The sequence below is a fragment of the Balaenoptera musculus genome, chromosome 3, assembly GCF_009873245.2.
Source record: "Balaenoptera musculus isolate JJ_BM4_2016_0621 chromosome 3, mBalMus1.pri.v3, whole genome shotgun sequence".
NCBI lineage: Eukaryota > Metazoa > Chordata > Mammalia > Artiodactyla > Balaenopteridae > Balaenoptera > Balaenoptera musculus.
The window spans coordinates 128,868,511-128,893,743 of NC_045787.1; the positions used below are offsets into that span (position 1 = coordinate 128,868,511).

Consider the following 25,233-nt stretch of genomic DNA (forward strand, 5'->3'; position numbering starts at 1 on the left):
ACCCTCCACTCTTGTAGTTGGGGAAAGTGAGGTCCAAAGAAGAAAATGTGCACGTCCTAGCTAATTCAGAGGCACAGCTAAGACTTAAGACTTCCACGTTCTGTTAATAACTATAGAAATAGACATATTACTATCTCTTGTCCAGAGCACTGTGCTAGTAGGCATTTAGAACCAAGGCAGTGTATATTCGACAAGCTCTGTGCCCTAGCCAGGCTTACTTCATTAGACTAGGCAAATAGGTTGTATCAATAGTTCACTCTGATTGGTCAGGAGTGCTTGCCTGGAGTTCTATGTTAAGAGGGATTCTGAGGTCACATCGGGCTCAGTATGAAAGAATTCTTTAATTGCTATCAATGTCTGCCATGTATATAGGAAGGGAAACTGGTACCAAGCCAAACATGTATTGGGCATTTCTACCCTAAAGTCAAACCGGAAGAAAAGTCATAATTATTAGTAGTAATTGCACCACTTATGGAACACCTACTATGTGCCAGGCATTGGGGTATGCACTTTACCTCTTTAAAGTGTTCTATTCTCATATAATCTCCATGGCAACACTGTGCAATGAGTACATATTATCGCCATTGTCAGGAGAGAAATACTGAGGCTCAGAAATGTTATGTTACTTTCCCAGAGTCCTGCAGCCAGTAAAACATAAAGCATAAAATGAGGGAGACAGCTAGTTGCAGTGTAAAGGTACTAGGGGTGCAATCAGGAGATGAGGTTTTACTCCTCCTGGCTCTGCCACTAACAAGCTACATGACTTGGACAGTTCATTGCCACACTGTGGGCCTCGGTTTCTTCACCTTTAAAAAAAAAAAAAAAGAGTGCTGCTGACCCGATGTGTCCTGTGAGCCCTTCCATCTCTGTGACGCTGACCTTGAGAATTATCCCACCAGGACCTTGGTGGGTGGGGAGACAAGGTCACCTACCACCCCCATAAGGCAGAAGGAGGGAGTAGGGCAACAAGAATTCTACCTCTGAACAGTCTGACTTCTCATCCCCGTGGCAGCCCAAAGCTTCTCAGCAGCCCCAACCCAGAGTCACTTAATCCTCCACCGACAGTTTAATTAAGATGTGTGAAGGGCTGTGGGAGCTGCGGATGAGAGGAGAGATCCAAGAACAAATACCCCAAGCCTGTTTCCAATCCTCCCTGCCACTCGCCTGGCCTTTGCATTCCTGGAGATGAGATTTTCCTGATAGTTCTACTCTGACCGACTGTGAGCGCAGCCTCGGCGTTGGGGGCACTGGGGTGAGGCTGAGGGGACATATTAATTTCCTGCATACTGTTGCCCAGAGCGCTCTGCAGCTTTGCCTGTCAGCAGCCCAGTGTTCCCCCGCTGTGACCATGCTGTCAGGTCACATTGCATCTTGCGATTGCCCTGCTGCGTGTCTTACTGGTTTTGTGCCTGGAAGATGATCCGCAAATCTGGTCACAGCTGAATTTATCTATTTCCCTGTTTCCTGTGAGAGAATATTCAATACGTTGTAGATGCTACGATTGGTCCCGGATATTTCTTTTCCTAACTTTGAAATCCTCCCTCCCTTTTCTCCTTTCTTTTTTTTTTTTTTTTTCTCACCTGGACATTGTTGCTTGAATGATAAATATTCACGTAAAGAACCAAATATTTCAAGCTAGCGAGGAACGTAAAGGTTACCATGTCCAAACTCCTTATAGAACAAATGAGTAAAGTTAGCAATAGAACCAAGACTAGCACCCAGGGTTCCTCACCCCCAGGCCAGTGTTGTTTCCAGATTGTAAACCATCTAGTGAAACAAATCATCTCGTTTATCTAATTATAGACTATCTTACAATTCACTCTACCGAACGCTTCCCTGACATTCTCAGTAACGATCTCCATTCATTTTTCCTTGAGACCTAGAGTTTTCCTGGGTCCAAATATCTTTATTGGCTCAAACAACAAGCTAACTGTATATCAATATTTTGCCAACGCTTGTTGATATCAACAAAATAAACCTGATATTGTGTGCAAAGAATAATGACATATTGCATGTATAATGATAATTTTATACTAAAGGAATCTGTAATCTATATATCAACCACTAGATTACATAGGTGGCCTAACTCTAGTAGTAACTGTCTTTAAAAAAATAGTCCCTTACATGTGTTTAACACTTGTCCATTTACAAAAGCATTTTCAAAAGCCAGATACCAGTAGCCCTAAAATACATCTACCTGTTGGGGAAAGGATGCTTTTTAGGAAGAGTATCACATGTGAGAGGGTGGATTTGAGGTCCTAGACCATGGGCCCTAACTAAGAACCTACTAGACAGATGCAAGGTTAGACTCTGTGCAGGACCCACAGAAGGGAAGACGTCCCCTACCCTCAGGTAGTGTTCACAAACTTGAGACCTAAGCCCAAGTATGAATGGTTCTCAATCCTAAAAGTCTAGCCTGGACATCCAGTGGGTGCCTGGACAATGTGTCCTAGAGGAACATCAATCCTCACAATACTCCTTCTAAAGTGAGGGCCACACGGACCATACAGATGAATCACCTAGGGAACTTGTGAAAAAGATTTATTCTAGGCTCCACCCAACACCTGCTGAATCAGAATCTCCAGGTTTAGAGCCGGGGGTCTGCATATTTACAGTCTCCATACATGATTCTGGTGCCCACTAGAGTTTGAGAGCTACTGTCCTTGGAACCGAGACAGTCTCAGAATACACAGGATTTGTTCTGATCTGTGAGATGATGAGTAGGATGTGGCTGGCGGGAACCAACATATCCAGGGGAGTGAACAAAGGAGGCAAAGTCACGAAGGAAGGAAGGCCCAAAATGAGTTCAGGAGGAAATGAGGAAAGCAGCTTGGCTGGATGTAGAGGCTTTTGAAATGTAAGCAGAAGACAGTATTAAGTCCCAAGTTATTAACTTTATCAGACAACAATTTGCATTCTGAGGGCCAGTCTTGCAATACGGGATGACTGGAACTTGGCACCTATGATCTGTTAGAAATTCTTTCGTGTTGTCCTTTAACTATGAAATCAGACTCCGCCTATCGTCAGCTCTCCACTTCTTCAGGGCTTTGTGAATATGACCTTACTGAACAACAGATAGGTCCTCTGATGTCTTGAAAAGTCAGACAGAGCCTCAGTTTCTTAACTCTCCCCATATTTCAGAGGACGATAACTATTCAGCAGTAATTAAAAGATTCTGAGTTCGCCTATTCATTCTGTATTTGCAAGATATTTGTACTTTGAAGCCTACTGGTACTAATTAGAGCCTCTTATTTTGCAATCACTGATAATTTGTTTCTTCCTGAGCTAATCTCGCTCATGAATGTGTGATCAAGCCACACTTGGCTCTTCATTATTGCGTGTGGGCCGACCTCCGTGCCACGCACAGCCAGCGCTTAATTCCAGCTTCGTTCCTGTCCCCTGCCAGAGGTCTAAAATCGCCGTGTTTGAGAAGATGTGGACGTACATGAAGTCAGCAGAACCATCCGTGTTCGTGCGGACCACGGAGGAGGGGATGATCCGAGTAAGGAAATCCAAAGGCAAATACGCCTACCTTCTAGAGTCCACCATGAATGAATATATTGAGCAGCGGAAACCCTGTGACACCATGAAAGTGGGAGGTAACTTGGATTCCAAAGGCTATGGCATTGCAACGCCCAAGGGGTCCGCCCTAAGGTAAGTAGCCAAGATCTGCTTCCTTGGTACTCCCTCTCCCCTCCCTACCTCAGAAAGGAAGCTGCTGTGCCTGCCACATGGCTCCAGGGCCACAGTGGGAGCTGTCAAGAGGTCTCTTCTTAGTCACCTGTGGGCCTGGGAGATTCCAGCCACCCAAGATCTTCCTTCAGCCCTGAGGTTGGAAATTGACCCGGGGGCCTCAGCTTGCTCTGATTGTCGCTGCCCATGTGTTCCCTTCCCACGCCTCGCCTTACCCCTCCAAGTGGTAAACATTGATGAACCTTGTGTTTCTGTTGTGTGATCTGTAACACACCATCCTTTACCAGACACCTCCACATCCGACTAGGCCACGAACAGGGCTCTCCAGCAACCTGGATTCTTTGACAGAAGGTGGTTTGTAATGTTTGTCTCCAAAGGAGCAAGTACATGGTCCAAATGAAAAATCAAGTCATTTGAGTCCTGAGATTCTAGCTGTGGAAATCGAAACAGCACCAAACGAGTGGTAGCACCCATTCTTTCCTAGATGGTGATATCTTTAGCAAGAAACAGGTATTTAAGTAAAGAAGCAAAGTGGACTTTATTTTCACATAAAGAAGCTCTGGTATACATTCCAAACAGCTAAGGCAGAGTCCTGTAAAATTAAAGTCAAAACACCTATATTTAACTCTGGGATTTACTACTGACTGTCTTACAAAAGGTGAGACATATCATCTCCCGACCTTCAGTATCCTCATCTATAAAGAGAGGAAAACCATCTCATCCTTTCCTAGGTCCAAAGTGGTTTTCAGTTCAAATGGGATAATCTATATAGAAGGTAAACGAAAGCAATACAGTGTGACGTCACCTGTAAGACATTGTGTCAATTACAGAGTGATTAAATCACTTTAGGGAAGGGTAGCATCCAAGGAAAGGTGAGAGTGTTTTAAAAGGTTGTAAAAAGATGGAGAGAGGCTCCTAACCCATCTTGACATGACATCCAGAGCCACCTCTGCCGCCACTTCATTCATTTATTCCAATAATATTGATCCCTACAACATTCTAGGCACTAGGCTAGGAGCTGGAGCTACAATTTGGAATACATAGTCCCTGTCCCATGGAACTACATTCTTGCAGGGAAGAAAGGCATTAAACAGATGATTATTGTTTAATGGTTCATGACAATTATGATAGTCTATAAAAGGGGACCTAGAGGACACCTACTTCCAGCAATTTGGCAGAATAAAACTCCCACTATTAAACACCTAGATATGCTGGAGAAAGATATAACAAATAGCCTTTTAAATGCAAGTTAAGAAATCTCTAGGTCACAAAGGGAAAAGGAAACCAAAACCATAGTAAAAAGCATAACTAATTATTCTGCGTCTGCCCTAAGCAAGGGAAAGTTATAAATTATGTGACAACATACATGAGCAAGAATCAGAAGTATAAGTAAAAACATAAAAGTAATCAAAAATACTTTTAAAAGAAAAAGACACTATCATAAAAGACAAGACGTATTTGGAAAAGTATCAATTAGGACTTACAGAAGTGAAAAAAAAATGTAGTCATTAATATAAAATCTCAATGGAAGAGTTAAACAGCAAATCAGATAGAGCTGAAGAGAAAATGAGTACACTGGAAAAAAATAGGAAAAGATTCCCTAAAATATCACACAGAGGGATAAAAAGATAGAAAATATACCAAAGAGGCTAAGAGACATGAGAGAGAAAAAATGCCAGGTGCATCTTCTTTAAGTTCCATATGGAGACAAGAGAGGATGAAGTAGAGGTAATATTTGAAGGGAATTTTCCAAAATTTATGGATAACATAAATACTCAGATTCAAAAATTATGAGTCCCAAGCAGGACAAACAGATGAAAATCAGCAGCTGATTCAACTGAAACTGCAGAACAATAAAGACACAGAGAAGATCTCAAATACACCCAGAGATAACAAGGTCCAACTGGTGTGCAGGATAGGTGGGATGTGGCTGAGAAGACTTTTCCAAGGATGCTTTTTTTCCAAGCTGAAATATGACATATTAACAGGAGTTAACTAAGTATAGCGAGGGGAGAGGAAGAGAACAGTCCAGGCAGAGGGAACAGAATGTGCAGAGACTCTAAGGCAAGAAATCATGGTACAGTTGATAAACTAAAAGAAGATAAGTACTCCTGGAGCACAGGTAATAATAAAGAGGAGAAAAAGTTAAGCTACAATTGGAGAATAATGAAATGCAGACAGATTTTGTAAAGGATTTTTGTCCTTATTTGAAGAGCAATGAAAACACATGGAAGAATTGTAAGCAATTGTCCAAATATCAGGAAATAACAATATCTGTAGGAGTGTAAAAATAATTGTATGGGACCTAATAAAGGGAAACCAAATGGCCCGGTATTTATTAATCATGCATCTTTGTCTGGAAGAACTTAAAAAACTCTTTGTACAAGTTTAGGCAAAGTTCAAAGGGGATTCAGAGGATAGTGCTTGGCAAGAAAAGAAACTTTTCGGTACTTATAGAACATCACCCTAGAAAGGCCCAAAGTAGAGAATGAGTTCTTATAGGTCCAGGAACACCAATGATGCTGCAGAATTACAATTTACTGAAGGCTTTATGAGTCAGGGACATCATTTGATCTAAATAGTTGGATGCAAAGTTGAAAAAAAAAAAAAGGGTACAGAAGGTGACACGATTTGCCCACTCAATACATTACTTCTACCACCCTACCCTATCCATGGGTGCCTGGAACATGGTGACAAACTCAGTAATGTGAACGTAAATATCAGGTCATCTGGGACTCAAATGACTTCCCACTACAATAAAAGCTACCACTGAGTGACTGCCTACCACATGCCACACGCTGTGCTATGTGCAGTGTCTCATATTATCCTCTTAATTTCCCTATGAAGTACCATTATCCCCATTTTACAGATGAGGAAACGGAGGCACAAAATTAAGTTACTTGACCAGGTGGACACAGCTAATAAAGGAGCCAGATTTCAAGCCCAGGCAGTCTGACTCCAGAGCCCGTGGATGTACTCACTCTCACACTGGGCTGGGCATTATGACTGACAACACTGTTAAAGGCAGGACACCGAACTTATGCCAGGTTCCCAGCACCTATTTAACTGGGCGAACAATCACCGTCAACTCAAAAATTAAAAATGCAGACTTTTGGAGCCCAGAGCATCCACTCACCACTCTGAAGGCAAAAGGTGATAGTGAATGTTCACTTTAATGCCCTTCTTCTTTAAGGCACCACGTCTTTGAGCAGTAACACTGCCTTTATAGGTTTTGCATGCCCAAGGATTCTTTCTGGTGTAAATATTGAAAATAGTTCAACTCTATAATAAATAAACACCTAATTCTATTGCTTACATCTCTGTGAGAAATAACAAGCCATTTATTGATTTTGAGAAAGACACAGAAAGGGAAAGAGACATGAACAGGAACATCTTCCAGATAAGATCACTGATGGTTGATGTGCAAGTCAAGAATACCTAAATGGAGCCCACATGCCCCCAGCTCTCTCCCAGGGCTCCTTTCTCTCCATTGGCAACCTTTATGATAGCCATGGGGCTCCCTGACTCGAAAACAGAAGAGCAACGCTCATCCTAAGGGAGCCTTGGGTTTCTGACCTGGGAAAGTCCCTCTTCGCCTACTTCTCATCTCTGCAATAAAAGGAGTCATTCTAGCAACCAGCAGTGTAGAGGTCCCATGAAACATATCCTTGCAAAACGGTTACAGAAAATATGAGTAACCACACATGCACGCCCACAGTCCAGCCCGGCTTCCTTCAGGTCTCTGTCTCACATGCCCCCAAATGATGCCGACTCCCCAAGTCATGGTCAAACACCAAAGAGTCACGGCAAGCCAAATGCCACAGACACATGTGCCTGATGCAACAATCTTAGACTCACTGATCTGATCCCAGCAAACCATTCTGCATGACAGAGGTGGAAAATGAGGAGAAGGGTAAAGGGGTAGGACGTGATACCTCTGTTCCCCATTGAAAAGGGGCTTAAATGTGCTTAAAGAGGATATGGCAGAGGAAATCAATGTTGTCTTCAAATTATTTAGAATCGTAGAAAATACCTTTTCAAAGACTGTCTAGTCATTCACAAAGCTGCAGACTCTTTAGGAGTGTTTTACACTATAGACTTTGCAAACGTCTCTTCTGCCCTGTGAAAGGGGAGGGGCTTTGGCTGCCCTCACAGGCAGATGTGCTCCAGACTTAGTGCCAGTGTCCACAGCCAGAAAGGACCTCCCTGGCAGTCCCCTGCACCACTCTCCATAAAGCCAGACCTGACCACACCTGCGGGGCATTCGCTCCCTTCCAGCCTGCCTGGAAAAAGGTCCAGGTTCCTCCAAGGCAGATCACCCAGCTCTGCCCCAGAAGGTCAGACAGCCGATATCTAAGGCCCAAATGTTCCTCTAAAACTTGCCAAGTCTACTTGGCAGAGGCCAGGCTTGTCCCTACAGAGCATTAAAAGGCTGTGGCAGTGACAGAATGGCGTGTTTGTCTCTTCTGCTCTGGAAACAAATACTCAGGAAGCGAGGTGGTTCAGTGCTTGATTTTCCATTTGGACAGGTGGTGTTTCTTTGAAACAGATGCTGTTTGTTGGCCGTCACTGCATGCTTGGGATTGGGTGAGGGGCTGAATCTTGTTTCCGAAGCCCTGAGGTTGTGGATAAAGACCTACGCAGCCAATGCCGGTCACTAGGGAAAGGTAATAGGTAAATCCACTAACTGTGATCTATTGGCCCTTCTGTTGCCAACTCAATGTATCTGCTGGTCTGAACTGAAGTCTCTTTTCTTTATTATGATAAAGACTCCCTTCAGTTAGAGACGATGTATTCAAATTTCCTAACTAAGGGAGCATGACCCCTGTTTTACCCATTCAAGAAGGAATCCACACCAGGTGGGCCTGAGTTAAAATCTCCACTAATGACTCTCCTTCACAAACCATCTATCAGGAGTTTAATGGATTTGCTAAGAGTTATACCCTAATCGGGACATTGGTCAAAGTCTGGTCTTTAACTGTGACTGTGGTTCCGCGGCGTCTTCTCTGGTCCCTGTGATCATGATGTGTTTGTGTTCTGTCACGTGTCTTATCCATGCCAGACGTGTGAGCCAAGGTGATGGGAGGAGCAGAGTGCAGCCTTCTCCTACAGCTTAGCAGGTGAGGGTCTAAGACCCACTCCCTGGGCTTTCCACGCAGCTTCACAGATTCCTTTCCAAACATGTGTCTTCTCCACACAAAGAACTGTGCGCTGCACTTCAGGGAACGGTGGTGAGAGAGAAGCGATCCCAGCCCCTAAATGATGCACAGTCAAGCACAGCTCATGAGCAGTATTACACAGATACCTGTTATTCTGCTCAATGCCCTCAGAGAGCCGGGAACACTCAAGAGGACAGTCCACATCTGAATGGGAGGATTTCCAAAAGTTTCGAGGCCAAGGTAACATCCAAGTTAGGCCCCGAAGAAATTGTGATAGATAAGACGTAAGGAGAGGGAACTCCAGATGGAGGGGACAGAATAACAACAAACACAGCGGTGGGAAAACATAGGGACTGCTTTCAGGAACAACAAGAATCCACCTTAACTAGAGAATGCGTTAATAAGCAAGGGCGACTGGCTGTGGGCACAGTGCAAAGGATTTCAAAAGTCTCTGTATTTTTTATCTGATGTCAGTAGAAGTCACTGAAGGCCATTGATGGAGGGACCACGGTCAGACAGACTCCCGAAGATGATCCTGGCAGTGGTTTGCGACAAGTACCAAAGAGAGGAGGCTTACAGGCAGGGAGGTCATTTAGAAAGCCATTGTGGTCATTTTGGTAGGCGATAATGAATGTGGTTACAGATCATAATGAGATGGGGACAGATGGAAGAAGCGGCTCTATGTTTGTCATCAGTCATAGGCTTTACTTTAAGACTTGGTAGTTTGGGAAAGAACTCTGTCATGGGAGCTTCCTGGGACTTCTGTGCTCCTGCTTCAGAACTACTCAGGTACGAAGTGATTCAGGCAAGGACAGAAAATGGGCAGTTGTGTCCCCACCTCAACTTCACCTCTGGGGCACCTAGAAGATTGAGAAAGGCACCTCTGGGAGGGATACAGAATTCCTGGCACACACGCAAGAATGATAGAGGCTGCCAATTACCTTTACCTTCCTCCTACTGCACTGTATCTTGTCTATATCTATTTTATTTTTTAATTGGACATAAGCTCAAGATTGCTCATCAACAGTTTAGTTTCAATCGCATTCCTACTGAATATATCTTTCTCCCTTCACACAACCCTAGGCTGGAAAATATCTCCTAAGAACCACTCGTCTGTATTGGCATCTGGCTAAAAAAGAGGAGAGAGGTTAAGGCCATGACTTAGGAAGAAACGTCACAAGGTTTTATGGGGAGCGGTCTCACTTCCAGGGATTGAGGGTCTCCTAGCTGCCCACCTCCATACTGGGACCATGTGACATGATTGTACCTTCAAGGCCGTTGAGAAGAGTTTTCTACTTTTAGGGAATCACCCTGACCCAGAATGTAACTGGGAAACAAATAAGCAAGTGACGTCTTGGTGGTGTTGAATCTATTGCCATAAAAGAACAATATCCCAGTTTTAGTATGCATTAAAATCTGCTAGGGAAGCTGGTTTAAAATGCCCCTTTCTAGACTCTTGATTCCTGAGATGCCTCATCCTGCAGGTCCAGGTAGGGTCCAGAAATGTGCAATTTCCACAAGTCCCCTAGGTGGTTCTGTTAGAGGTGGACAGCAGCCCACTTTGGGAGGCAAGGTTAGAGGTCAGGGAAGGGAGATGTACATGTTTTCTGAGGAAGCAGTGGCTTGGAAAGAAAAGGAAGATTAATATAATGGGAGAATGGCGGGGAAACTGCATTGAAGAGTGTCAAAACCGCGATCCTTGGAGTCAAACCGCCTCAATTCAAGGTCAAGGGCCATTACTTTACCAGCAGTTTGACTTAGCTTCCTGAGTCACTATAACTTTATGAGCCTCTGTTTTCTCTTCTGTAAAATTGGAGTAATAACAATTCACTGCAGTTGCTCTGAGTTTTGATGAAATAACATAAAGTGCTTGTCACAGAGGGTACTCATTAATGTTAATTCTCCACCCCTATCCTCCTCCCATTAGACCTACCAGAAAGCCACTTTTGAGCCAAATAACTTATTTTTTTCTTCTTGGTGAAACCAACTGTGTTCATCAGAAATACACATGAGCCCCACCCTCAGCCCCCTACACTGGCTGCATTAGAAATAAAACGTCTCTCTGAGAACAACTTGTGATCCTCCCCCACAGAGAACACACTAAAAAAAAAAAAAAAAAAAACCTGATATTTCTTTCTCTCCCTCCCTCCCACCCTCTTCCCATAGTATGGTACTGGTGCAGGGCCCACTGTTGAGAATAAATGCAGTATGTCCCAGGGAAATGACAGTCCCTTTCAATTGGTCCTTGCCTCCTGATGGGTAGCCAGGGATGCTTGTTGTCATGGTAACCCCCTGAACTCTGTGACCCAGGTCGGGCCTGATCAGAGACAAAGGTCTCCAAGCAGAGAGGCTGGATTCGCCTGTATCCTCAGAAGAGCTGGAGAGAAAGAAAGAGAGGGAGGGAATCAGGGGATAAAAAGGGAGAGAGAAAAAAAGAAGGGAGGGACAAAGAGGCAAGCAGAAGTGTGTGTGTGCGTGTGCGTGTGTGTGTGTGTTTGAAAAGAGACTGGAGGTTTGCCAGAGGACGGCTGCATCAGTACAGAAGCTTCTCGGGTCAGGACACGTGGGATGGCTCAGAGAGAGTACCGAGACAGCCTGCTAGGAGACTGGCGCAGCAGCCCAGCGCACAAGCCCGGGCGGGGGATGGGGGCGTGATTTAGCCTTTTAGTGGTGATGCCAAGACCTATTGTTAACATTTCTCAAGCACTGACTCATCCCAGGCACTCCTCTGAAGTATGTGATGCGCACTAGCTTATGTAATCCTAACAACGACCCTGGGAAGGTAATATTGCTTTCACCTTAATTGTACAATTCAGGAAACTGAGGCAGAGAGAGGTTATGGAACTTGCCCAGGGTGACCTGGTGTGGAAACTGGAGAGCTGGATTTTCAACCCAGCCCACCTGATCCCAGGTCGGGATCTTCCCAACCATGTGGAGAGCTGGATTTTCAACCCAGCCCACCTGATCCCAGGTCGGGATCTTCCCAACCATGTGAGGCAAGCGTGGACGTAAGGAGGGAAACTATCAGGAAGGGATGATTATTTGGAGGAAGAAGATCATTTATCCTCCCCCCGACACCTACACGCAACTTAGTCCCAGCCAATCCATATACAAATAAGAAAAGCGAGGCTCCACAAAGGGAGGTGGCCCGCTGCCTACACTGCCTGAGTCCCTAGGGAATCCTTCCTCCCTTCTGCACTCTTTGCACGTGGCAGGCACACAGTGCAAGGGGCAGGGTCACGTCACAGGCTGACGTCATTACCCTCTGCCTAACAGCAGAAAGGGGCACACTCATTGCTTGTTAGGCTTTCCTACCTGCCCATGACAGACTGAAACAAAAACACCCCTAAAGCGTTTTATGCTTCCAGAAACTCTGCAGAGCTTTTGATGGAGTTCAACAGTCAAACGCAGACCACTTTAGACTGACTTTACCATAAGTGTCCGGGCAGGGGAGGAGGGGGAGGAGTTGTGCACTCATTTCATACCTACTGTGTACCTACTGCGAGGTATGAAATCAATACATACGAAACGAATGCATTCAGCACCCTAGCAATGTCCAAGCAGTCATCCTTCTCTCATCTTTTGATTTAGGCATTATCATTTTCCTTCACAGGTGAGGAGGCTAAGATTCAGAGAGGTGATGTTTTGCCCAGGTTCTCAAAGTGACTTGTGGGACAGGGCTTAACTACAAACCCTGATTCCCAAACCCTCCTTTCTTCCACACCTCCACCTCCGTGCTAATAGAGGCATTCCCTGCCTCTGTCAACTTGTAAGGTGGCATCCTGAAAACATCAGGGGAAATGAGACACCAGGTCCATTTGCACTCCACAGCCAAAGCACTCGTTCCTGAAGCACTGGGCTAGGCTGGAGCTCCACGGTGCAAGATTTATTTTGGAGGATCCTGGTGGCGTCCCAAAGACAAACGCGCACTTATTCCTGTTAGGGCTCCGTTTTTACCATGCCTGGTGGAGAAGCTCGTAAACGGCAGAGCAACACATTAAGGAGAGAGAGGAGGAATGTGGAGAGAGCAAGGTGACAAGGATGGATGTGGGGAGATGAACCCCACGGGAAACGAATGGCCTTGACCGCAGCGAGAACAGCAGGCCAGCGCGGGCTGTGATTTGCCTGCCCAAGCACTGCGTTCTCCCGCTGATACACAAATTGTATGTTGCTTTCTTTTAAGAGGCTGATGCTGTCAAAAATAGCACCTCTTTTCTCTCTCTCTCAACCTCCCACCCTCCCCCTGCCTCTCTCCCCTCAGCAACTTTTTTTCAGACTTGCCCAGCCTTTTTGCCTTTTCTAAGAAGGCAGCTGCTGTTACACAAAGGCAGACCAGGACAGGGAAGGTCTGGATACCTGTCCCAGCTCTGTCACTCAGGGCTTGTGGGTGTGGGAAACAATGTGCTTTGTGTGGATCAGACCCTGTTCAAACCTTGTCTCCCATATTTACAACCCATGTGATCTTGGGAAAGTAGCAATAAGCAGTGTGGACCGTCGACTGATCACTGGGGCCCTGAAGTTAGGGCTGAGTATGAATCACGGGCTGCCAGTTAATGACAAAAGTCGCTCAGACACTTCACCTCCCGAAGCCTTGACTTTCCCAAATATAACAACTGAAGGTAGCACTAACATAAACTTCGGGGGTTGTTAAATGGGATCATATGAAGTGCTTAGCACAGTGCCTGGCACATACTAAAGTGGCTAAGAAGTGTTAACTGTCATTATTTAATCTCTCTGAGGCTTAGTTTTCTCATCTTCCAAATGGGGATCCTAAAACAGGCTCCGCAGGATTGTCTTGAGAATAAATAAAATCACTTACGAAGAGCTCATGGTGCATCTGGAGTTCTTGGATGTTAATCCCCTTTGCTAGTCAACTTCCCCCTCACCTTGCTGCTTCCCCTCGCCACTCACCATCTATTCTATTAGTTTGGGGATCCATCCAAATAAGTGGTGAGTGCCTTCTCTGGGCCAGACCTCTCTTGGCTTCTTTTCATTACAGTGGGGCAGAAATTGCAGAATACCAGGGAACAGAAATGTTCAAATGTATAGTTTTATTCCCTTTACACTCGGTACCACAAACGTTCAGCTAATAGCCACATTGCTTCCATCCATTTGTCTGGAAGTAGAAAGAAAGGGTAGGGGTAGTCCTGAGTTGAGCACTTGCACAGAAATTCTGGGCCATCTGTTTCAGGAATGTTTTATGAGTGGCCCTGTGGGCTGGGATCATGGCTGGATCATCATATCTAATCAGCCTCTCCCTACGGAGAGTAAGGGACAAAGGCCCAGGTGAATCCCTAACCAAAAGAGCCACTTCCTCCCAACTAGATGGAGGTAGTAAGCCAGCAGTTTTCAAACAAAAGAAAGTCAGGCAGGGAAATTTACATATATTATTCATCCCTCCTCACACAGACATCTAGCAGAAGAAGAGCATAATGACCTCTTAATCATATTCCCTATTCCCATGGGAATGAAATTTATTCCTCTGGAAGAACATTAAAAAAAAAAAATCATAGTACTATTTTTAGTTTTTTAAGGAACCTCCATACTGTTCTCCATAGTGGCTGTATCAATTTACATTCCCACCAACAGTGCAAGAGGGTTCCCTTTTCTCCACACCCTCTCCAGCATTTATTGTTTGTAGATTTTTGATGATGGCCATTCTGACCGGTGTGAGATGATACCTCATTGTAGTTTTGATTTGCATTTCTCTAATGATTAATGATGTTGAGCATTCTCTCATGTGTTTGTTGGCAATCTGTACATCTTCTTTGGAGAAATGTCTATTTAGGTATTCTGCCCATTTTTGGATTGGGTTGTTTGTTTTTTTGATATTGAGCTGCATGAGCTGCTTGTAAATTTTGGAGATTAATGCTTTGTCAGTTGCTTCACTTGCAAATATTTTCTCCCATTCTGAGGGTTGTCTTTTCGTCTTGTTTATGGTTTCCTTTGCTGTGCAAAAGCTTTTAAGTTTCATTAGGTCCCATTTGTTTATTTTTGTTTTTATTTCCATTTCTCTAGTAGGTGGGTCTAAAAGGATCTTGCTGTGATTTGTGTCATACAGTGTTTTGCCTATGTTTTCCTCTAAGAGTTTGATAGTGTCTGGCCTTACATTTAGGTCTCTAATACATTTTGAGTTTATTTTTGTGCATGGTGTTAGGGAGTGTTCTAATTTCATTCTTTTACATGTAGCTGTCCAGTTTTCCCAGCACCACTTATTGAAGAGGCTGTCTTTTCTCCACTGTATATTCTTGCCTCCCTACCATACGACCCAGCAATCCCACTGCTGGGCATATACCCTGAGAAAACCATAATTCAAAAAGAGTCATGTACCAAAATGTTCATTGCAGCTCTATTTACAATAGCCAGGACATGGAAGCAACCTAAGTGTCCATCAACAGATGAATGGATAAAGAAGATGTGGCACATATATACAATGGAATATTACTCAGCCATAAAAAGAAACAAAACTGAGTTATGTGTAGTGAGGTGGATGGACCTAGAGTCTGTCCTACAGAGTGAAGTAAGTCAGAAAGAGAAAAACAAATACCGTATGCTAACACATATATATGGAATCTAAAAAAAAAAAAAATGGTCATGAAGAACCTAGGGGCAAGACGGGAATAAAGACGCAGACCTACTAGAGAATGGACTTGAGGACACGGGGAGGAGGAAGGGTAAGCTGGGACGAAGTGAGAGAGTGGCATGGACATATATACACTACCAAACGTAAAATAGATAGCTAGTGGGAGGCAGCCGCATAGCACAGGGAGATAAGCTCGGTGCTTTGTGACCACCTAGAGGGGTGGGATAGGGAGGGTGAGAGGGAGGGAGACGCAAGAGGGAAGAGATGTGGGGACATATGTATATGTATAACTGATTCACTTTGTTATAAAGCAGGAACTAACACACCATTGCAAAGCAATTATACTCCAATAAAGATGTTAAAAAAAAAATCATAGTACTAGTCAAGCCAGTCTCCTTGAGTCCCATAAACACTACTTTTCCCCACTCCAGTCTCTTTCCTCTTACTGCTTTTTATTTCTCCCCACCTATAATTCAAGGTACAGTTCAGCAAAGCAAGGGCCAACTGTCCCACAGAACCTAAGAAAAAATTTAGCTTGTAGGAAACTCCTATTGATTGCATGTCACATGGACTGATTTCTACCCTGCCAACTTCCATGTATACTGTGACTTTATGAGCAGGTTATCAAGTCAGTTGATGTGTTTGCTCTGCCTACTTCAGAGAACCAGGAAATACTAGTCCTGTTGCATAGACCATATATTACAAATTAAATCAACCAACTCTTAAAGGGACTTAATAGTGCCTTTCGCTGTTACCAGTGATTATCCTAGGAGCAGCGTGAAAGTATATGACCATGATCATGCAGTTGAACTCTACCAACATCCCCCATATAGTATCATCAAAGCACTAAAGTAAGTACTTTTAAGGAAAGCAAAGAGGCATAAATCATGACATTGGCACTCCCAAGATTAGATCCCAAAATCTAACGCAGGGACTGCAGCTTACATGCTCCCGGGGGCCAGGAAAAGAAAATGAATGAAATGGACCAGGGGTAAACCCGTATGTGGTTTCTTCATTTTCAATAGAGGCATGAGGAAACAAAACCACAGTTTAGGGTAAATAATAATTACAGTTAATATTTATTGAGCACTTGCTATATATGGCAAGACCCTCTAAATCCGCATATGCATTCCCTAATTCATGTAATCCCCTCACAAAAACCCAATGACGTAGGTATTATTAAGAACCTCATTTTACAGATAATCAGTCAGTGGCACAGAGACGTTAAGTAAATTATCAAAGGTCATACAGCTAGCAGATGGCAGAACCAGAATTTGAACCTAGGCAGTCCAGCTTCAGAGCCTGTGCTCTTATCCACTAAGCTACGTTATAGATGGAGAAGTGACGGTCTCTGGGGTATCCTAGGACATGGTGGGGACTTAGTGAACAAAAGAATATATGCCTATCTAGAGGGGACGGCCTCTACTCAGTTCTGGTCTAATATTGCCATATGGGAATATTGCCAGATCTTCTCATTTTTCAAAAGAAACTAGTAATCGTGATTTTTGTGTGAACTACTGAAATTTTTGAGTGCTGTCACAGTTAAGGGAGAAGGAAAGAAAGGAGATTCAACCCAGTAACAACTAACACTAATCCAAAGAAGAGAGGAAGTACCATAAAAACAGACAGATAGATGGACAGATAGATCCATTGACTGAACAATCAATAGGTAAGGCAACATGGGAAAACCATGCAGGTAGGGGTTAATACCTTGCCCTTCCCCAGGGTGGAAGTTCTAGCAAGGCCTCTAGTACGAAGCCGCAGTCCCTGAACAGGGCCTTGAACCAGTGGGGAGAATATCTACGAGCAAGATGGGGAGAAAGGTATTTCAGGTAAAAGACACAGCAAGCATACAGTACCAGAGTGAAAGAGATGGTAATTCATGCCTTCTTTTTCCATCTGTGTTATCACTCTTTTTCCGCAGGGGGATCATTTTCTCATAGAAAATGTCTCATAGAATCCCATTATACAAGATACTTAGGCATAGAGCTGCTAAAGGAAGAGATGAGGGGCTGGAGGTGGAAGTGGAAAGGGGGAGGAGGAGGAGAGAGAGAGAGAGAGAGCTGGAGACAGGTTCAGGGCCGGGGTGGGGACATGGGAGATCAGAGCGTGCCTTTCTTCCCCAGGAGCCATTCTCTATAACTGGAGATCATTCTCCTACATTATGACCTTGTGTATTTTAAAGTCCACAAGTAAATAATAGTCCTGCTGGTCTGCCCAGCATTCTTTTCACATTGACATCTGTCTTCCGCTGGCCAGTCCTTAGAACGAGCCCAGCTTTTCTTCTTTTCATTGAACCAGAGGTGGCCAAGATGAGGCCAGTGGGCTGGCTCTCATCCTGAATGGTGTTTCCACTCCCTCTGTTAATGGTAGGAAGACTTTCATTCATTCCCTCCGTTATCTTTTGGCAAGCATCTCCGAGGTGTCTGACACAGAGCCACGTGCCTGCTGCTGGAAGATGGTCCTACGTTACGAGACCAGATGTGGTGTACTGTGAGCTGCCACGAACTGGTGACACCTGCGTCTCACATTATGGGGTGGCCTGGGGATCAAACGTGCCTTCGAAATGCTTTCTGTCTGTAGAACCCCCGGCTGGAGGGGCCAGACCTCAGGTCCCCATCTGGATCTCTGTGCTGCATCAGGTAATCTTAGCCACAGGACCCTAAAGAAAGTTACAGGGCCAGAAACACGTATCACACATGTAAAACGAGCGTGCAGTTTCTGGAGGTTCAAGAAACATGCGGTACAACATATATCTTAGAAATTTAAAACCACTCGTTCATTCAGCAAACATTTATCAAACAGCTACTGTGTTAGCTATCTTGCTGGGAGCAGGGCCCCTACCATTAAAGAGATCTCAGTCTAGCTGGAGGAGTAAATGATGGATAATGAAGTCATGAGTCTGCTGTATTTGGATGGCAAGTACAGCAGGAAAGAAAGGAAGGCTAGATCCATTCTGCCTGGGCCATTGCAGGAAGCATTGCAGAGAACAACATACATTAGCAGCCTGAAAGATGAATACGTTCCGCAGCGGCAAAGTGTGCTATGCAGAACATGTACCAACCCACAGGGGTATGGCTTTCAAGGCACATCCAGTCCAGCCACTTGAATTTGTCTAGAATTAATCTCAAAGCACTTTCACATCTGTCACCTCATTTGATTCTCACAATACAGGCAGCTGGGGCAAGAGAATTATTCCCATTTTACAAGTGGAAAACTGAGGTACAGTTGTTAGGGTGACCAGCTGTCCTGGTTTGCCCAGCACTGAGCAGGTTCCCAAGATGTGGGACTTTCAGTGCTAAAACCAGGAAAGCCCCAGGCCAACAGGGACTAGGTATAGTTACAGGACTTGTCGTATAACTCGATCAGAGATGAGTGAGGAACTCAAATCAGGCCTTCAGACTCTTTCCTCCAACCCCAAGTGGAGAGAAAAGAGAGTGTGCTATATGTGTTTTTGCTTTTTTTTTTCTTTTAAACCAATTCCTTCGTGTTGTTTTGTAGAGTTAGAAACCAAAGACAAAACCTCTGTGTTCTGACTGACTCATTGCCTGACCAACATTCCTGCTCCTAAGATCCCAGAACTGTCTGTCCCTTGGGTACACTTAAGAGGGGAAACTACCTGGAATGGCCAGCCGTGAAGGCAACTTTGACCCTTAAGGAGACCTGAGGATGTCTGCATTTTAATGGAGGCTCCTGATATAACCCCATTAACTCTTTATTTCCTTCCACTTGGAAGGTCATTGGTTAACCTCTCCCACTTCACCCACCACCCCAAGCTACTGGACCAGAAGAGTCCTACGGACCCTTCGCTTTTCGCCCAGTGATGGTGTTTGCCTTAGATGGTCCACACTGACGATGTCACACACTGGACTATGGACAGAAGGGGTCTTGGAGACCACTGTCCAAAAGGGAGACGATTAAGAGAGTGCCGTCCAGACCCAGGTCTCCAAACACCCAGTCCTATCCTAGACTCAACCACCCGTCCCCACCTGCCCCAAGCATGGCAGGTCAAGCAAGCTTCGGTTCTTGCCAAAGCTCTGGCCTCTCACTCCCAGCAAAATGAACCTGGTCTGATCTCAACAAAGGAAAAGAAACAACCGGAGAAGGTTTCTCCCCAAAACCCTCAGCAGAAGCGGTGTTCTCCTCCTCCTCCTCCGCAGGCCGTAGCCGTACGAAGGGAAAACTGTACGGGAGAAAGGAAGTGGCTGGGCCTTCTGCACAGAGACAGCACCCTGGGCCTTGGAAGCCCCCAGCCCCGTGGAAGAGTTAGAATGACCATACTTGTTTGTATATTAACCTTTATCCAGTGCACGGAAATTCCCACTCTTCATGGCTCCCCCTAAATGTCTTCAAATCTCACTCATCAGTAGCTACACTCCCCCTTCTTGAGGGCAGATGCAGAGCCCCTTGAAGCCTCTTCTCCTGGAAGCCCAGTGGGTCCCAGGCTAGAGAGGTCACGGACCATCAATGCTCAAAAAGGAAATGGGGGTGGCGTGGGACACTTGACAGTTTTTTATCTCACCAAGGAAAGATACAAAAAGAAACAAAACAAAAAATTACCGTCTGTCCTCAACATCATTTAGTAAGAGAAGAAATGTGTTAACACTAAAAAAGAAGAAAGCAAATCATCAATTGCACACAAAGGATTGTCGTTTCAACGGGAAACTTCGGTTCTCTGAAAACTGATTATGCAACCCTCTCTTTCCTCATTTTCCCATTGATAAGTAAACACTTCATCACAAACTGGCGTGGCTCTTTGGACCAGCCTTCTGGGACGCACTGATTGAATCCCAACTTTGCCTCTCCTTCATGAATTCCCTCCATGTTTTTCCTGACAAGGAGTCGTCCCACCAACAATGTCTTACCTAATTGATACTTTTCAAATAACAATTCCCAGAGAGCTCTAACAGCTCCAAAGTTTGCCACCCTACTGAGCAGCAATCTGTGTCCCTGTGGCTTTGTCTCCCTGATCTAATACTGCCCTCCAGCATCTCAGAGAATAAATCTAATTCCTCCTCCACTGACAACCAATCCCAAGTTTCCAAGTGAGCCCTGTTTACTTTGCAGTGACCTATCATCTCCATTATCCCTGGATCCGGGGTTACAACTTTTGATGTTGTCTGTTTCTCTTACATGAGTCATTACATTGGGTAATTAATTGATGCCTATTGACTTAGTACTGAGTGCTTAGTATAGAAGGGCTGCTGGTCTGAGGCTTCTCCCTGCTTAAACACCTTCCATATCTCCCTGGCCCAGGTAAAACGTTGACTTCTTAGTATAGAATTCAAGGATGTTCACAGCTGGGACTCAGCAGTTGTAACCTCATCTCCCAGAAATTCCCCTCATCATGACCACACTCCCCAGGCCCTGTAATGCCTATCTCAGGGCTTCTGATATCCTTTTTCCCTTGGCACAGAGGACTCCCTGAAGGTTTTCTCACTTCCACCCACTATCAGAACTAACCTCTCTCTTTTCTGGTACTTCCATACCCCTTGTTGTAAAATCAGATTTAGCCTTCCAAGGACTATTGAGAAGCTTTTCCGCCTCCCACACTAGACTGTACATTCCTTGAAAGATGAGGTTTATAACTTCATTCCTACTAAGTACCTAGCACAGTACTTAACACTTAATTGGCCCTCATAAATATTTGGGGAGCTGACCCAAAGACATCGACTCTTTACTCCAAAGGCTTTATAATCAAGTGAAAGGTTAAGGCTAATAATACACATGAAACAATGGTGGGCAGAGCAATGAATTGATTGCTAGGTGCCAGGGAATTTTAAAGGAAAGGTCAAGGAGAAATCAGGTGTTCAAGGAAAACATGAGGAGCATTGCAGGGCAACCAGATATTAAGAAAGAATTAAGGAGAATTAAGAATTCTGGCTTCCACTGCAGGGGTCGCAGGTTCAATCTCTGGTTGGGGAACTAAGATCCTGCGTGCCGCACGGCACAGTCAAAAACACAAAACAAAACAAAACAACTGAAGCTCCCTTTGGAGGAGGAGAAGCCAAGCATATCAGTGCAGGCTGGGCATCAACTCCAAGGGTTGCTTTATACAACACTGCTAAGATGCTTGAATTCAAGGTTTTGAAGGAAAGAGTGGAAGTGTGGACAATTGCTTTAGGATTGAAGGCCCGAATTCAATCTTTAGCTTTTCATAAGTTGAGGCCAGTTAAAATCATCTGAAATATCTCCCTTGGCTGTTTTCGCTTTTTCCAAACTTTAATTTCCCTGCAAGTATATGATAATATACTTCTTCACGGTGGCAAAGTTGAATACATTGAACCTTAATGAGTACAAAGTCATCCTAAAGAATATATTTCCAGAATTCCAACTTCTCTCTCCCCAAGACTTCCAAAGATAATTCATTGATTCAAAGGCTCCCCTGGACCCATCAGCTCCTGTGGCTGAGGATCAGGGCTCAGGAAGTTGAGGGTGTCTTCCGCTCACTGGCCCTCTTGGGGAGTGAATGTCATGCACATCACCATGTCCGTGATTACAGGCCTAGCTGCGTTCCCCGACGACCCAGGACCATCATCACCCTTATACTGAACATCTGTCTAAATCTGGGAATTTTCAGATGACTCTTGCTCTGCTGAATTAGGACCATACCCGATTCTGTTTTGTGTGTTTGCTTTATGTTTCTTTGTTTGTTTGTTTGTTTGTTTGTTTTTCTCGATTCCAAGCACAGGATTTGGCATAAGAAAAGTTCAGCTAGAGATCTGGTTACTCAAACAAGTAAATGTCATAACTAACGTCAATATTTGAGCCCTTTATAAATGCCTTGCTAAGATCCTTGCAGTTCTGGTTTTTTTATTCAAATTACAGAAGAAAATAAGGACAACGTGTCTAAATTCATTCTGAAACGTCGTCCTTCCTGTTTCTTTGACTCTTCGAGTGTCACCAGTTCCATGAGAGGGAGGTGATGCTAGATGCTGGTTGCTCTCTTTAAACATTTTTATTCAGCAAAGTTAACATTTAACACACATCTGTGTTAGTTCTTCCTCCTGCACTATATTTTTTTCCTCATCCGTGAAATCTAGATGTCTGGAAACTACTGCTAGTCTGGAGCATGGCCTCTGCTATCCAGGACCCTGGATTTTGCACATATCTCGGTTCTTATCTTATTAAGTTCTTGGCTTTTATTTGCCTGTAATATTTTTAGAAGGGACTATTTTACAATCCGATTTATACCTCTTTAACTTCTATTTTGAACACGTTGAGCATAGCCTTTTCTTGAGGATTCTATCATTATCAGTTATCAACGGCATTGGTTTACAATATGGTGGATCTTCTGGAAAACACATATTATAGGACAGTTTGCCAGAACCAGAACAAGAACCCAAGTGATCATCATTCTAGGACCATCATTTTTGTCAGAAGGAAGGAAGGAAGGGAGGGAGGGAGGGAGGAAGGAAAAAAAGGAAAGGAAAAAAGTCAAGTTGTAGATTAGCATCTTATGAAACGGCCTATGAGGAGGTTTTCCTCATTTGCTGCCTTTGCTCTGCTGTGGCCTTAGAGAATAGAGATCCTTGGGTGTCACTGCTGTGGGCAAAATAAAAGTTTTAGAAATGACTGGGCGAGTGTGGGGCCTGAGCGAGCACTGGAGGGGGCTTGTCAGTGCATACAGTACCCCAGCTCTGGAAAGCTGGTTATGTGCATGGACTTGAGTCACACAGAGCTGGGTTAGAACCGTAGGCGAGTTATGTATTTGTCTGTGGAATGGAAAGTGCAACAGTATGACAACCAAATAGGATTCAATGAAATAATGCATGTAAAGCACTTAATGCAATGCCTGGCCCATAATAAGCCCTCAATAAAACAACTACAATGATCACCCCATGACCCTGTGCATTTTCTTTGCACACTTTCTGGTCCTTTTCCATTATGTTCCAGATAGGTAAGTTTGCCAGACAGCTGAGTTAGAAACACGTAAGATGATACTGCATTTAATTTTTGTCCATTCATTCATTCATTTGGGGGGAAATAAAGTATTTCTTTCTCAATCTCTTATACTGCATGGAGCACTTGTACTAAATGTTGTCAGGAGAGAGGCCTAAAAACACAGGAACCATTATCTGTGTTCCAGGGATCCAACAGTCTATTTGAGGAGACCCAGCTCACAGCAAAAATGAGAATTAAGGACATGGTAACACCAATCTTTATTCTCTCTTTCACTTGTTCCCTGCACCTTCCCCTCCTACGCCCAGTTTCCTTTGTCCCTGTACCGACACCCACCTCCACTTTGAGTCTTTCTACCTATATTCCCTTAAAATGGAGAGGTAGAAGAGAGAGAGAAGGAAGGGTCACAAAACCTAAGTAGTGGCTGTACATCCCTACACTGAAAAAAGTCTTGGGGCCAGTCAAAGTACTTTGTGTATTGTCAAACCTAGAGTCCATTTGGTTTCTTTGGTTTTTGGGATTTTTGGATTGTTTTGTTTTGTTTTGTTTTGTTTTGTTTTTGAGAGCGAGCATGTGAAAAGGGAAGGAGTTGGCCCACAAAGGTATCTGCAAGACTAAAGAGTACATTTCCAGGATCTGTTAACGGAAACTGTTTTCCCAGCTTGAAAATTACCACATTTAAACTCACAATATGGGGTAAGCGAAATCATAAATATGAACTCCTTTTCAGGCAGCAAACAGCATTTGGAGTCTTTCTCTTTTGCCTTTGGGGATCCATATGCCACAGTCTAGTTAGCTGCCCAGCGACTGACAAACATAAATAAAAGGTAATGGTTGTAGTAAATGGAGTTCCTGTGAGTCAAAAAGTGTTTTCCAGGGAGGGAGCAACATGCTTCTTATCACACTAGAGTCACCAAATAGCCAAAGTTTAGCTCTTTCAAAAACAAACTAATAACAAAGGCAACAAAAATAAAAATGTCTGCCCTGTCCACTGTCTAAACTCAACAGTGGGGTAGAACAGGCATCAGAAAGTCCAGAATAGTAAAAGGATCAGAGCAAGAGGCCATGAGGAAAGGACTGGATTCGATGGACCATTTGCCTTCCCATCACTATCACCCCTTGCTGCCTACTATCAACATAGCTCCTTTGAACCCCTCTCCTTCATCCCTTTACTGCTTCTTGGTGGCCTGTGAAGCCACCTCAGCTGAGTTAAGTAAAAATGAGCCTTAACTTAAGGTGTCACCATCAGCAGAGAAATCCTTAGGAGGAAGCAGTGAAATGGGAGATGGTACAAGTTATGTCCTGAAATATGGCCAATTCCTTGCCTAAAGAACTAGATTAGGCATTGAAGGATAAGGAGGTTAATCCAGTCAACTAAATTATTCCAGCCATTAACTCATGCACCAGTGGGCCCAGCACATAAACCTTTACATGCAACACTTGAACAGGGTCTCAGTGGTACAACTGAGGATTGTGGGTACAGAAATGTAGATCCACTCCCTTGGCCCTCGCAGATGGCCCTGGATATGTTATCTGTACATGTTGTCATTAATGTGGCCAGAAACCCCTGCCTTGGGATCTGCTAAATACTAACTTGATTTACTGGAGCAGGTGTCTGTGGTCCTCCAAAGCTGTCAACTGTTGAGCATGGTGATTCCACCTAAGAGTCTCATAACCCTTCACTGCCTTTCTCTTTTAACCCTAAGCAGCAGGCAAGCAGATGAAGTCAGATTGTTATGAGAGCCTCAGGAAAATGACTCAACCATGGCCTTCTGATGAATCTGTTTTTCTATGTCCTGAAATGTCTGAAGTGTTTAATTACATCTTAATCTGATTCTGTCCTCTTCTACTTCTCAGGTTTTCCTGAAATTTGCCTAATTGTTTCTTTTGTGACTT

At 44.2% G+C, this 25,233-nt stretch overlaps 1 protein-coding gene across 3 annotated transcripts in view; it reads left to right on the forward strand.

Moving 5' to 3' along the window:
* Positions 1 to 25,233, forward strand: part of GRIA1 (glutamate ionotropic receptor AMPA type subunit 1) — a 307,614-nt gene that overhangs the window by 263,552 nt on the left and 18,829 nt on the right. For all 3 annotated transcript variants that reach the window (XM_036848990.1, XM_036848988.1, XM_036848991.1), the window contains exon 13: positions 3,407 to 3,654. In XM_036848990.1, the coding sequence (XP_036704885.1) occupies positions 3,407 to 3,654 (248 nt within the window). The remainder of the gene's footprint in view (positions 1 to 3,406; positions 3,655 to 25,233) is intronic.